A 15,877-nucleotide genomic window follows, 5' to 3' on the forward strand; every position below is an offset into this window, starting at 1 on the left:
GAAGAAAGAATGCCGGGCCATAAATCTTGAAGTGACCTCGTAAATAAGCGGCGGTTGTAGTTTAAATATTCCAGATTATAAATAACTGGATATAAGCCATAGGAAAGTCTAGTGGGTTAGTCTGTCGGCTGATGGTCAAAATATTTACAATACCCCAGCTTTAGTATTTATTTTAAGGAATTTATCAATTAGTAGCTAACTCAACTGCGCATATTATACCGCTCTTTTACTGTAAACCTCCAGTGACAAGCCAACGATTTTCGAAGCAAAATTTCACATTTTACCTAACTGAAGATGCCATCAACTCTCGGACTAAAAAATTATGTTAAAAACGGAATGGTGTAAAACTAAAAAGCTTTTTGAGATACCTGACTCACTGTAGGCAGATCGTGTATCTGTCAGAGCAGTTGGTTGTTTTCGGCCACATGAAGACACCTTTCTGTTTCAACATTAATAAGAATTAGTTAATATGGAAAGTGTGCATTAAGGTTGAACCACACGCAATGGCAGAGAAGCACGTTTCATATCGAATCATCATTCCTGAAACAGCTGTTGGAGATAGATACACTTCCAGAAAAATCACTGAAGTCCGTTCTAGTTTTAGGCAATTAAGGGATGCGCAGAAAACGTGCTCAGAAATGAAGTTTCTGAAGTGTTTTAAAACATCTAAAAATTTTTTAAAATTTGGTTTACTTTTTAAGTGGGATTGTGTCGAGTACTATAAGAAAAATCATTAAGTTTAGCTCATATTTTAGATTATTTCAGTATATATACAGGGTGTGATAAATTCGAATCTATGTATGGGGATTCCAGAATCGGTAAGAGATACAAAGTCGGTTACACGGAGGCAAAATTGCTTATTTTGGTCCTCAATAATGATGTATTTGCGACTTTAAAAAAATCGGAACACTTTCGGAAATATCCGATAAAAACGGAAAATTTAGATTTTCGTTTTTCTCAAAAAACTCGAAAACCGTTATTCGGAGAAAACTGATTATGAAACATTATTAGGGCATTTTTTTGTCTAGCTTTCTACTGGTTTGATCGATATTTTTACTTGAGGATCGGTTTATGAGATATCTTGAGCTACTTTGGATTTTCTTATGAGCGCCATATTAGATTTTTCCAAAATTGAAACCTAAATGAAATTTCCTTTCCATAAATGTATTATGTTCCAGTATTTTAGTGGATTTTGTATGAATAAAAGTAAAAAAACATTTTCAGTTAAGGAACCTTGAACTGTGTTTCTTGTTCGCTTTTTGACTTCACTGTTTAATAAAATTAGTGAACTAAGTAATAAATAAATTAACAAAGTGTAATCTAACGTTTGTTGACTTGGCATGGCAACGTAATTCAAGGCTCCTCAGATGGAAAAGGTTATTTTTTTTACTTTTATTAAATAATTATTGAATATTAAAATAATCAGATTTTTAAAATTCGCAAATGGATTATTTTTGAGCTCCAAAATACGCAACTTTACCTCCACTTAACCGACTTTGTATTTTTTATCGTTTCCGAGATCCCCATACATAAACTCGAATTTGTTACACTCTGTATAGAGGTTTAGAATACCTTGAAATGAATGTTCTTTTTTTGAGCGTGAGAAAATGGAAACCTTCAATATACACTCATGTATTCGCCATTCGAGTTTTCGCTGCAAATGGCCTGATGGTAACAACCGTGTAGCGGGGGTTTGGGATATTCTCACCTATCCACTAAAACCAGCCCTTCTTTTTTTCCCGTTCGCAGGAACTGCTTCAACAAACGCACACACACTTAATTTCTCCTATTTCATTTCTCTCTCATTTTCTCGATAATTTTCCTTTCCACAATATCTTCCACCATAGTTTTGAACTTCATCCATTTCCTCTCATTCTCCGTCAGTTCTCTCTCTATTATTCCACGCTCCAGTCTCAATCCATTCGCTCTTCCTCTCTTCCATCCATGTCCTTTTTTGCTTGGAATGGAAAGAGAAGTAATTTTCACTACTCTTTCTATTCAGGACACACCAACGGAGTATGTTTTGGAGTGTCTTCAACTTCCTCCTCGCAGAACCAGCAGTGTCTCGCGTTTCCAACCTCCATTCTTTCAAGATATTTGCCAATAACTCCAGGTCTTGTAATCATCTATATCAGCGCATAATTGCATTAAAATTTTCCCATTTGCACCCAACAAGTTTTTAAATTTGTTTTAGATTTTGAATGAGCTTTTCCGCATTTAGAACTGGCCAGTTTCTTTCTCTTTATAATACCAGCGGAATCAACAAATTAACCATTTCAAAATTTGCAAAAATCATAAAACTCTCTAAAATTAACCCTTTAGAATCTTTCTTTAGGATGTTTGTTGGATGGATTTGGCCGCAATCATCTTCGTTACTTGCAGAAAAATCGTTATCTTAAAGTCGTTTGAAATTAGAATTTCAAAAATTAAATAATGTAACGAACGGTTTGACGTTTTGAAGATTAATAGGAAAATCTCCGGAATCATCAAAGAGACGCGTTTTTTCAGTATGATTGGACTGCCCGACGAACGGTGAGTACGAATGTTAAACTCTCATGAATTTATTAAAAATTGAGACTTCTGGACACTTTTCTTATTCATAAGAAACATCCATAAGAACCGGGCACTTCGTTTGGAAGGTCGATCCAAACCTAGGGAGTGCCTATGTTAGGCTAAAGGGCCAAATAACGGGGTTCCTTCAGGTGGTCATAATCAAACACAAAAACGGACTAAAATTCTGAGTTGCTTTCATATTAATAAAAATGTTTCTATTTCAAGTCGCTTTCTCACAAATAGTCTCCGCTTATTCATGGCGTGACCATGCAAAATATATCATTTCTGCTGGAGGGAAATTAAATGAATTATGCTTGCATTAACTTGCGTATATCACTGTTACTCCACCTTCCTTTGAAAGGTGTATTTATGTACTGTAAATAATCCAATAATATACCTAAGAACAAGGCGTAAATATTAGCTTTAAGCCTCTTTTGGTTGGCGCTACAGCTTCTGGGCTGCATGAAAATGTACTTTTTGAGGCAAAGTTTACCTCAAATCAATGGCCATATCATTCCATATTTAGTCGCAATCAGTAAAAGTATATTTAGCATTGAAGTCATGGAGATAATCGTTTCTAGTAGCGTCATATTCATCGATATAAATAACGTTTCTTAAGTTCCTGTGAGAAAAATGACTCGGTTTGAGTCGCAGTTTCCCCCCAAGAAAAAGATCCCCTCACAGCTGTTACATAGGGGCCGAAAGCATTTTTCGAAATCGAAGCCAAAGAAACGATGTGACAGCCATCAATCTTCCATTTATGAAAAGTTTCCGGGGTTTTGTATCGGCTCGGATGTAAAAAAGCGCCATTCGCGACCTTGTTGGAATCTTATACAATTCGAATTTCCCGCTGCTTTTGTTTCAACTGTTTGCAACGCACGGTGATTGATGAATCGCGTCGGGTTGTCGGACCGGTAGGTCTTTCCTCTATATCGGGTCCTGAATGGCGTACCACGACTATGTTCCATGATTAAAAAAATTGTCCTGTAGAAACGATTCGAGAACGCCGGAAAAAAAATGAAAAAATTGATCCTCGACACGACTAGGATTTAACGTAGGACGATCAAAATGACCTGCAAAAACAATCCTGCAGTTCAAATCGCGATCATATGAGTTCCTGTGAAGTCCCTGCCGAGGATCTCGCTTCGGCAATTTGTCCCAAGATTTCCCTCTTTTCTTCCAAAGTTTCCATCTTGATCTCCTTTCTTTTGTTGGATGAATTTGGGAACACAGTGAACAAACATTCCGACCTCCGGGACACTCTTTTTTGAAACGCGGCTCTATTCGTGTTCAATTAAAGTCTATCTCTGTGGGACGGGGAGGGCCGATTACGGGGGGGTGGATGGAAACAGTTTCGGAAAAAGTGCCGTTGACAGATGCCAAGCCGAATCGATTTGTTTTAATGAAATATGAACTTGTTTCGGGGTTTGTGTGTTCCAAGAACGTTCCTTGTGCGAGCCTCAAACGATAATTACTAAATTTCATAAGTCTAGTTGCAGGAAGGAGTTTGGAAACTGCATAGTTCAGTCAAAGAGACACTCCATCAATCGTCCCAAGAGCATGCCAAAAGGTACTCAAGCCAAAAATTTATGAAAACAATTTCATTTTTCAAGATGCAAGTCACTACATTCTGGGTAAGAGCTATTACGAAATGACATCTTTTCTTCGTAATAGTTCATTGTAAAATTCCTCGTTTTTCTTTAACCTTTCATGAATTTCTAATACCACTAAATACCGCTAAAATGCCCGAGGAAATAACTTATAATTTCAAATTTGCAATCTGTTCTTAAATGGAATTTATTGTTTTATTCGAGATTTCGGGGAAAAAACAATCAGAATTGACCATTTTTTAGAACTGGGTAACGGACCTGGAATGCTTGTAAATAATCCAGAAAAAATAGGGACGTACATGGCTATGATACGCCAGTGAGTTTTAGGACATGTCTGGTGAATATCATATATAGTTGCCCATTAAGGCAATGAAGCAGTAAAACATCGTTTAGATACGAGAAAACGCTCATTTCTCCAATAGGTATATACCCAGCAATTTTTTTAAATGTATCTTTTCAAACAGACCATCTACGCCAATGAATTTCCCAGTAAATAATCCCTTTAAAAGTTTGGCTACAAGTAGTAAAACTGACTGGCCGAGAAACAGCGGCTTAGATACACTTTATTAATGGACTCTAGAACATTTACAAAGGAAAATTTAAAAAGTCAAGAAATCGACCTTCTACACCAATGAATTTCGGTTTCCATTGTCTCTGGTGTATTATGTGTGATCGTGAAATTTATTGACTACGGAACAGTAATGTATTAAAAACTTATTTTTGAGACTCGAAAAAGATCATAAAAAAGAACAAGAATATTTTTTTTTAAATTGTCACTTTCAAAGTAAACTTTCCACGACAATGAATTTCGGACTCGATGATCTCTCGTGGCTTGAGTATGAATGGACAAATTTGCAAGTTGGTGAATTAGTCAAACAGGGGCGTAGTACAACCCAATTTGGAGACTCAGTAAAAAGCACTTGTGAGGCTTAATTAAAAAAAAGACATGTTAAAATGATTGTGGTCAGTGGCGAGTAATGCCTTATTTAAAGATGCGAGAAAAACATTTACTACGCCACTGATTGTCACGGATATAGAAATATCAAAAATCACTGCTGAGAAAAATTAAGGTTATACCGAAAAGGGACTCAATTTTGTCATATTAAATTTGGAAAATTTGTGAAACGTCTGAGAAATCGAGCGCGATCATGGACCTTCATGAACTCCCGTGAAATCCCACAGACACGTTCAACTATCTTGGATTTGGGCTTGTGAATTTAGACAGAAAGGAGCAAAGTAACTGCATAAAAGGAATTTAAATAGTCGGAACATTAGAATAGACAATCAAAATCGAATATATTCCTAAATACAAAAATGACGCAAACCCATGAAAATGATCATCACTAACATCAATAAATTTCCTGACAAAATTCTTAATTTATAACTGGCATTTAACATCGTATAGAAAGGACAAACCAAAATTCTATTCGAAGTGGTACCAGCGCTCACCATGTGATCGTCTGATTTATGTACTGCTAACCTACGATTACTAATTTGTTATTAATAATTCACTATGCTAACAGGCCTCTCATTCACTTTAATTTATTCAAGCTTACTGTGATTAAACTATAACGCAGCTTAACCGGTGACCTTAACAGGGATTTGATGGGGATTAGTGGTTTTGAGATGTGTCTAAACTTATTTGTGAGACAAATGAGACGCCACTAATTTCCAGAAATATTAAAAGATCGTAATTTTTGGTTATGTAAATTTGGAAAAAATCAGTGGCGTGCGTCAAGGGAATTCGGTAACGCAGTTTAACCGATGACCTCAACAAGGATTTGATGGGGAGTGGTATTGTATTGTTTCTCAATGTATTTATCAAAGACCTGAAACTCAAAACAAAATCTTCTGAGAGACCGATGACATGAATATTAAACGCAGAGACGGCAAGTTGACATGCCATCATCGTTGAGAAGGAAGCAGTTGTTACCGCCCATGATCGTTAACAGATTTGACTTAAGAGTTAAGTAGTTAGTAGTTTAAAATGGTTGCATGGGGCCTATTATACACGACGTGTCAATCACGGTTTATTTTTTCTCTAGACCTCCTGCAAGGTTGCTGTGTGTACACAATTTATGCCATTTTTCCCCTATAAACAAAGAGTAGTGCTTTAATTGGCATCACATTACATTAATTGCCCCAACAAACAAGATATGAAGTATTGTTATTGTATTTTTGCCGCATTCTTGATTATCCTCTAATGGGTTCTGTTGGTGCTATTGTTGCGGGGTTCTTTGATCTGGAGGTGCATACAAAAACTTACATCTTCTTAATTTATCTAAAGCAATAAGAACTTCTCATATCCATTAACAACCCCAGATTTTGATTTACGACATTCAAATACTGTAAATTATCAAGCTTTTAACAATTCACCCTCTGTTCAGATTCCGATCGCTGCCGCCGCTCCGTAACAACCCTTATAGCAATTGAAAACAGGGCCGTAATCTTTTAATCCTGATGATTGAATGAAATTGAGGTGGATATACTTTTGGTGCTGGGGTTGCTGCGCCGAGTCCGCCCCTGTTGCTCCTATAAGGAACGTCAACATCGCGAAAGGAAATAGACAGACAGATATAAATGGATAGAAAAATTATCAAAGAATTCCTCCTTCAATTCGAACACTATACACAAACATTGCATTCACTGCCGGAGGATGTATCGAAAAAAACTGTTTATTCCCCCTTCGCACAGTTAGCGAAAGAAATGGTTTTTTAAGAACTCTTTTGGGGATATAATATTTTATATATCACTATTTTTCTCTCTTTTAGACCTTTGACAGATCATCAAGCGGTTTAGAGGGAATATGCACTTTAGGGCGGAAATTTTAGATAAAAAATTGACATGAAGTTTAAAATGAAGACTCAACTAGCAGTATTCTCGTTCATGAAGAAATAATTACTAACGAGGCAAAGGGTTAATGAGCGTACAATTTTTATGGCAATCACAAAGATAACGAGTCCTTTCTTATTTATCAAATGTAGAAAGTGTTGAAAAATGTCTGACAATTATAATTAATCGCCCTTATCAACGGTTATGTTTATAATAACAGGACATTGCTTTTGAATTTTATATAATAACAATTATCGGACTTTCGATTATTTCCAGACCGTTGCAAGAATCGATGTGACATGCTGGATGTTATCAATTAATAATGCTCAGTTTAGTGTAAAAAATGTTTGCTGAAATACATTTGTTGCGCTAATTAAAGTCGTTAAGAGTCTCGTTATTAAATAACTTTATGGAGGATTATTGTTTTCACAAGATTATGTTGAAAATAGGATCTATCCAGGGAGGCCCAAAGTGCCCACTTAGGAAAGACATGTAGTTTTTGATTAGTTTTAAATTATCGGAAAAAAACAGCCAGAAATTAGACTTCTTTTTCATGGGTGCGCCTTTGGTTTAACTCGGACGGCAGTGTCAATTTGATCGTTTATAAAGAATATTTATAAAATCATATCTAAATTCTAATACCGTCAAGTTTGATAATTTAAAAAAAAATTGGAAAATTAAAATCTCGGTTTCTCGATTTTTCTGCGCGTCAAATTTGAGCCATGTGCGGCTCTGGTTGCACTCAAATGAGAGCGCTAATTTAACTTCTTACGAAGAATATTCCGAGCCATATTTCTTCACGAAATATTATCCAGATTTTAATTCGTTGAGGTTTCTCGTGTTGTGAATTTTTCATATTCATCAAATTCATGTGCGCCTCTAGTTTAGGCCAAAGGGCAATTCCATCTTGACCGTTTGTGAGTGACATTTAGAATTATCTTTCATCAGAGACCAATTACCAAATTTTAAGTAATTGACGTTTGGCAATTTTAAAAAAAATTGTGGCATGAAGTTCTCGCTTTCTGGATTTTTCGCGCGCCTCAAATTCGAGCCATACACGCCACTGTTTTGATTAAAAAAACATTTGACAGATTTGACAGTTTACGGATGACGTTCGACAGCGAGGTCAAAATATAAAATTTCACGAATTCCAAAAAAATTATTAAAACAAAAAGTGGATCGTTTGACGAATTTACGTTGTAGAGGTTGAAGCTCGTAAAATTACACAAAGTGCAATTTCTCTCAAAACCCCAGGTCTTGGTAATTGAAACTTTTCCATAACAAAATAGGTTTCTGCGATGTAGCTGTAACTCAGTACTTACCTCGACATTATATTATCTACTCGGTAGTACTTGTCTGTGGTAGTACTAAAGAGCCTAAAGCGACGAAAAGCCGCAGAAGCCTTTTTGTTGTTGTTTGAACTCCGTCGGTGTGCAATAAAGAATCGAATTAATTTTCTGCAAGACCGCTAAACATCTTGACAAACGAGCGTGAAATATTAACCTGGTGAAACTGTCGAGACCGCCATACGCAAAATATTTATAAGCCTTCGGTGCTATTTTATCGCTAAAGACCTTTATAAGGTATTTTGTGTCTTAATGGCACAAAAAAAACTTTCTGGAACAGCGGATTAATGCATGCAGGCTAATTAGAGTCTATCTAAAGGAATAAGAAACATCAGAAAACAAGAAAAACAAACTGATGGGGCTGCCAATCATACGTAGGTATAAATATATGATGGAGTGTAGTAGGACGAGGTCTGGATAAATCGCGACAGCGTCTGAAGCTATCCAGAAGTGGGAAACATGGGTGCTTGTCTGTCGGAGGCTCTTACGTCATGTTAATTGACGGCAATGGTCTCTCGAAGTGGATGTCGTTTTAAATTTATGTTTTAGTTTGGTTCTTCGACCTTATATAAAAATTGCAAATGATTTATATAAAGAGACCTGAGGCAACGAAATAACTTATCTGCGCTCTACCTTTGGCTCTTTGCCAGAGATAAAAAAGATTTATCGAGTCAACAAACACCTCTGCCTTGGTGAATTATGGTATAGAATGTCACTTGCCCGTGTCTGGATCAGTTGCCAAATGCTCTAAGAGTACTCTGAGCCTTTTTTTCAAATCTAATTGGAATTACAACTATTCGAATAAGTAGACGCCCACGTTTACGTGGGCGGTGATTGTATTGTTGGAAGCCAGTTTAGATATTCGTGCGAGATTACAGGAAAATTGTCTCGAAATTCTGATCATATTTAAATAGTTGCTGTGCGCAGTTTAGTAACTTTGATAAAGTTAGAAAGCTCATATAGCGTTTCGTAAAAAGCTTCATGAGATTTCAGTCCCTACATAAAAGAAAAAAAAACTAGATTCATTCTTAATAATTAATTATCAAAATTTGTCAATTGTTAATTGTCAATTTTTGTGAAAAAAAAATCTGTGAGAATTCATAGTCTATGAAAATTAATATCGGCCTTTGATGCTCGAAGCAATTCCAAGTTTTTCATAATTGGATTATTCATCACCTTAACAATCAGCATTTCTTCCAGAACCCTCTTTACTACGATTCTGATCGTTTCAAAAAATAGGCAAATTTTAATCAAAAGTTCTATAAGATTTCACGGCATATCAATGACAGTCACGCATCGGAATTTTCAAACACATTCGAAATTTTCAAAATTTAAGAACTCATCGTTTTTCTTCTGGATTATTGTCTTCTTGTCAAAGCTACGACCCTGAAGTCTCGTAAATGATAAAATTTTAAGGGAAATTTGATGAGATTTCGTAGTACATCCCTGGTAACATTGATATTTTTCATCGAAAATTCTATAAGTTAGGAACCATAAGAGGCAGTGGCGTATCACGATTTTCAACGCTATAAACAGTGCACTTGGCAGGAGTTTATCTTATACATCAATGGATCCATGGATCCCTCAAAACCTAACTAGCCTCGTTTGGTAATTTTTCATCATTTGATTCCAAAAAATCACTACAATACTCACAAAATCCATAAGCAAAAAGGTACCCTAAAGCGTCCTTCTTTCATATATTTTGATCAGAATCATGGATATTGCTCCAGCCCAGTACCTAGAAACGTATAGTGATTGCCTCACGCTCACAATACTGCAGTTGATACTCAAAAAATGTGTTATGGAATGAAATCAAAACTGCATCATAATGCCAAATTCGCTTTCTAAGTTTGGTAATGTATGCCAATGTTAATCATCCTAGACCTAATGCCATTACCGGCCATTAATCCATAAGCGCAATGCATTAGAATATTGCCATTATTAATAGCCATGCATAAAGTTTAATTATATAATTATATAGAAACGTGTTCACTTGTTATAAAAAAAAAGTAAAAACCCTGAACATTAGCATTTCATGATGAATTGCATTGGATGTAGTTTAAACGCATTAAGGTAGCACACACACGGAAAAAAAATGAATAATAAATCTTTGATATGGGGAAATAATCGTAATCACCGCGGATCACCTGAAGTCAGCCTCACAACCAACATTAAAGACAATTTGATTAATTCTCGCTTTATGAGATTTCAGTTAGCTAAGTCTTAAGGGCCATCATTTCGTCTTCGAGATAATTTTAGCTAAATTTGAGCTCCTGCCAAGAGATATCCCGGCTGAAATAAACCCGGAAATTAAACAATAATTAGGTTTGTTGAATGTTTTGGCCCTGCCCAATTGTTGTAGTCGTGCCCTTGAGCTCGCCACTGGTTTTCGAAGCTTTCGCACTAAAGTAAATCTACGCACGATCTATTTCGAAATTTGTATTTTCGGTTTTGGCTGTCACTTTTGAAACGGACCAACATTTGGTCCCGCTGTAAATCTCCAAGTGGAAAAAAGTGGCGGCAATTCTAAATTTACTTGTCCGATCCCCAACATTAAAAATATGCACGTCATATTATGTGAAATAGATGAGCAAGTGCCAGCTTTATATTATTAGTGAAGTATCTTCCTCTGAATGATGTATGTTCCGGATTATTTCTTAAGACCTGCTTTTAACTGCAGTGTGCATTTTCAATTTCCTTTGAAACGCCTACTAATTTCGCTTCTTGTTTCAGGTACCGTAAACGCAAACGGAGAAACAAAAAGACAAAGAACCTCGTACACGAGGTACCAAACGCTAGAACTAGAAAAGGAGTTCCACTTCAATAGGTACCTCACGAGGCGAAGGAGGATAGAGATAGCGCACGCGCTGTGTCTGACAGAGAGACAAATTAAAATCTGGTTCCAGAATAGACGGATGAAGTGGAAGAAGGAACACAAGATGGCCAGTATGAATATCGTTCCTTATCACATGAGTCCCTACGGTCACCCTTATCAATTTGACTTGCATCCCAGTCAGTTTGCCCATCTTGCCACTTAGGAATCTTAATGTGATATTTCTATTGTGTGATCTTATGTTTATTAGGTATTTTATTTTATTTTATTTTATTTTATTTTTCAGCGATTATTTTGTACTTACTTTTAGAGAAGCGTTGTATTGCACAGAAATTGCTCTATTTTCATTAGTTATAGCAGAACAGATATTTTAGGTGCAGTTTTGTTAGTGTTAAAGGACAAAATGGAACGGCAGTTAAACCCATACGAAAATTGAAAAATTGGCCCCAAAAAGTGTTTGGGGCAATGAGGCGTACTGTTGAAGCTTCAAGCAAAACAGGGGCTTCAGCAAAGAATGATTTCTTCATACACTTTTTTGGAAAAATTCCCTTACTGGAATATCTCAAAAAGTCCAATTTGGTTAGTTAGTGGTTGATTAATGTGCTTGGGATATTTGCTTTTAATCAAATCATTCAGTTTTATTTCTTGTGAACTTTCACCTTGAATAGCGATTTTTTACACATCATTTTTGTACAAATTCGTTTGGCAATTTTCTAGAAGAATTCAATTCGGTATGATTTCACGTTATGCTTTTCTTGTGATACTGATCCCATTTTATATTTTCTTGCCTGGTCATTGGTTATTCCAGGACTGAAAATCTGATTCTGGAAATAAACTGTCCTGGTTGCATAATGTGTCTGATTCTTGTTCAACACAGCTTAAACACGTGTTGAAATCATGGTTGTAGCATCTTTCTGCTAAGTTTATCTGACACAAAACTGACTTAAGGTTAGGAGGATTTCCTTGGATTTTAGTCAAAAAACTAATTTAACATTTTGGATTATTCGCTTTTTGTTCATTTTTTCTGGCACAGAATCTAGTTAAAGAGTGTAAATATGAAACCATAGGAATCTAGCATTTTTCTGATAACTTTATCTGGTTCAAAATTGGAGAATTTGGTAGCACATGCTTTTAGGAAGCTCCAGGAATTTGGTTTCGGAGGCAACAAGTTTGTGCCATTTGGTAAAGTTGAGAAGGGCACGATCAGTGGTTCTCTTGATGGCTTGGCCACAATATTGGTTCACCTCGTATTATTCTCGCTCGTCTGCCTAATAGACCTTACAGTAGACCCATTAGTTTCAGGACCAGGATTTTCTCTTAAGAGTGTGTTATAGCTGTCAGAGTTGTCCGTTTGTTGGTTCTATCAACCAAAATCTCAGACTGTGGATTTGGTTGTCGTCTAGTTTCAACCTTTGAGTTTGTTGACTTGGCAGTGGTGACTGTCTGATGGATGGTGAGGATGTGTATATTGTAAACTTGTAAATATTTACAACTATATTTCTCATGTAGTTGTTTGTAACATTGTAGTTAAAACAAATATTTAATAACACCATATTAAATATCATTTTCGGAGTTATTACAGGGATATTGTACAAATGATGTAATAGTTCGTTGTATTATCAAATAGCGATACTATTATATGTTTAGATTTTAGTAGCGTTTCTCCATGATTTGTCCGCATAAAATTGTTCGTAATTGATATAAAATTGCTCAGAACAGATGATACCTAAATTTATTAATAGTTCAGCTGTTGAAAATAAAGTGAACAATTTTCCAAAAATTCGACACAATCGAGGTGTCCAGAGCCAATTTATTTCTGAAAAAAATTGGAACATAACGTGTTTGTCACAACAATTTAAGTGATTCGCATTTATTCTTGATACAAAGTAGAATGACTTGGAAAAACCAGAACTTTTGTTAAATTCTGTTTCAAGATCGTGCTCTTATTCTTGCATTCTGACTCCTTCCATTCGACCACGCTTGACACTGAGAATGAAATCTGACGAAAAAAAATGAATGAAGCCCAAAATAAGAACTGATTGAACACGGATTACAAACTTGCACCAGAAGGATTTTAGGCGTGTAAGTTTCAAAGATCCACAGCATCCGGCTGAATGTCATCAGTAGGTGTTAACGAGATTTGGCACCGAACAACCCATGTACTGCTGTCGGAGTTTTTAGGTCAAAATAGATACAAAATAGAAATTCTTCACTTTAGTTTAGTTATGTGGGCTTGAAAACGGGTTTCCGAGCCATTGTTTTGGAGTGCAGCAGGTTCAGATATGTCATGAGGAGGGGAGGAGGAGGTAACGAAGTGGGATTACTTTGTCTTGAAGTCTTGAAAATAAAGTTGCACCGCGTCTTGAGAGCAGAGATATTTTTGTCTGATTTCGAAAATTTAGTTGAACCATTCTTCTGTTGTTTCTCTTCTGATGATGGTTGAGGTACAGCCTTTAAATCGCATGGGAATGTCCATTCATCATCATCGTTTACTGCAGTGCTCTCATCCTGAAGACGGATCATCACTTCTTCATCCACTATTGCATTAAAAAACTCGATTATATCAAGAGAGCCAGTTATTAACCCCCATCCCCAATCACTACTTTTAGTTTTATCACCAGTTATCTGACTCTTATAAAGTACTTTTCAAGTCACTCAGTCAAAACCTCTGTTGCAGACTTCCACTTGGCATCCCTCCAAGACGAAGGCTACGCATTCCATCAAGCCATGGGGATGGGCGGTATGGGGCCCATGCAACGCGGCCTCTACGCATGCGGCACCCCCTACAGCTAGCCCTGGGCCGCCTACAACGGAGACTGCGGCCCTTCCTAAGGGCTATAGGGGCGCTCGGATCCTAAGCAGTCTCCGGCCTCCGGTTCTACCACCAGTGGTATCAGAACCGTGGGTGCTTTTAGATTTAGCTTTATAAGTGCCAGTAAAGGACTTTGTAAGCCTGATGATGGTGCGCATTTGTTGTGGTTACTTCTGGATTCTTTTACAGTTTTTTTCTTTTTTTTTTGAAAATTGTCAAGAGGTTTTTTGTTGTTGTTGGTTTCTTTTATTAGTCAAGCCTGAAGTACAGAAATTATTGTGCAATATAGTTGTTGATATTATTATTGTTTGTGAAACAACAAAGCAATTATTGCGAATGTGAAAAAGACACTGACTTGTGCTCACTTAATTTTAGTTATTTACAAAACTTCAAGTGTGATTATATTAGGTAGTACGTACTTGTAGCTAAAAAGCGAAGGTTTTATGAATTTTTATAAATGGAAGTTTTCTCTAGGAAACGTTTTGATTTCTTGGCAATTCTGGATGTGTAAATATTGTCTTTAATCCTAAGTACATAATAGTATAAAACAATAGATACGTTCTAAGCGTCTATGTAAATATTGATTTAATAATTTAAGCTAAAGTTAAGATATATTTTAATTTAAATAATGCATCAAAGTATACTTAAAGTAATGTAAATAAGAATTAATAATACTCTAAGAGCATATTCGATAATGTAAAATTCTCGACCTGATGTATTGCTTCTGTACAATAAAAATATCATTTGGACATTATACTCAGGAGAACAAGCAAAGCTCTGTAGGTACCATTAATACTCCAACATTTTTGCTTCAGAAACCCCAAAAATCTTAGCACCCAACAATCTACGATGGAAACTATTGTGACACACACACGGATTGAGATGTAAAAGTGTAAATAGTGTGTAAAATACTTTTAGCTCAATAGATGTTCATATTAATATTATGTTTTTTGTTTATTTTTATTTATGTAATTTGTACTACTTCTCGTGTGAAGGACGATATACTGTTAGGTTGTATTCGTTCTAACTAATAGTTACTGTTGTAATTGTCCACTCTAATAAACTATTAATAAAACTCTGCGTCTTTCTCTCGAGTGGAAATTGAGTCATTTGCAGCTGCATCCTAATTACCTTCGTCACACCTACAGACTTGCTGTTTCCCTATTCTATTTCCCGTTAGTGTAGCCCCCGCAATCAATTATTGCACTATTGATCTATGTGGGAGGAGACTTATTCATGAGAAGAGTTAGAGAAATACTATTGGCGCAAGCTGATTTTGCTTTAGATTTCAATACGACCCCAAATCTTAAAACTTAAATCTGTGCATAAAGGAGAAGATGGGGCAACTGGGATTTATGAGGGATTTTAATTTGCTTGGGCTATTAGGAAAAAGGCATTCCTTATTCTGAATCTTGCATAAAAGTAGTGAACAGCAATTTTAAATGAAGACGCGTTTTCTTTAGCAAAATCATGTTTTTCTTCAATTTTTAATTACAAAAAATGTTCTGCTTTTTTCTAACCTGATAGGAATTGGTTAAGGCCATGCAGTTGAGTCCATTGGGATGATCCCTCTAGGCACGTTTGCTAGTGAAGTTAAGTTGGACATTCATTCATTCAGATTATCAATATTTTAACCATTTATATCGCCAATTTCACATTATGTGTAGTAAGTCCAACTTGAGATTTAAAACATTCACAACAAAAATTCGTTTAATAAACTCATTTGCAGCGACACATCCACTAATTTTTCCTTTTGGAGATGAAATTATGAATTGCTCAATCTTACAGTACCTGATAAGCGAAAAGATCTTGGGTCATCTTTAGGTCCGCCCGGATTTTCATTATTATTAAAGCGAATCAAGCCTTAAGGTGGTGGTGGCTGAAATCAACC

General features: G+C 36.0%; 1 protein-coding gene across 2 annotated transcripts in view; it reads left to right on the forward strand.

The window, feature by feature from the left end:
- The window catches only part of LOC136410592 (homeotic protein Sex combs reduced-like), a 29,696-nt gene extending 14,635 nt beyond the window's left edge, over nt 1-15,061 (forward strand). Inside the window, exons 2-3 of one of the 2 annotated variants that reach the window (XM_066392807.1) lie at nt 11,075-11,424; nt 13,852-15,061. In XM_066392807.1, the coding sequence (XP_066248904.1) occupies nt 11,075-11,379 (305 nt within the window). In that variant the 3' untranslated portion in view covers nt 11,380-11,424; nt 13,852-15,061. The remainder of the gene's footprint in view (nt 1-11,074; nt 11,425-13,851) is intronic. The other variant, XM_066392806.1, reaches the window with a different exon arrangement.
- Nucleotides 15,062-15,877: the final 816 nt, after the last annotated feature.

This window comes from Euwallacea similis, chromosome 8, assembly GCF_039881205.1.
Source record: "Euwallacea similis isolate ESF13 chromosome 8, ESF131.1, whole genome shotgun sequence".
Taxonomy (NCBI): Eukaryota; Metazoa; Arthropoda; class Insecta; order Coleoptera; family Curculionidae; genus Euwallacea; species Euwallacea similis.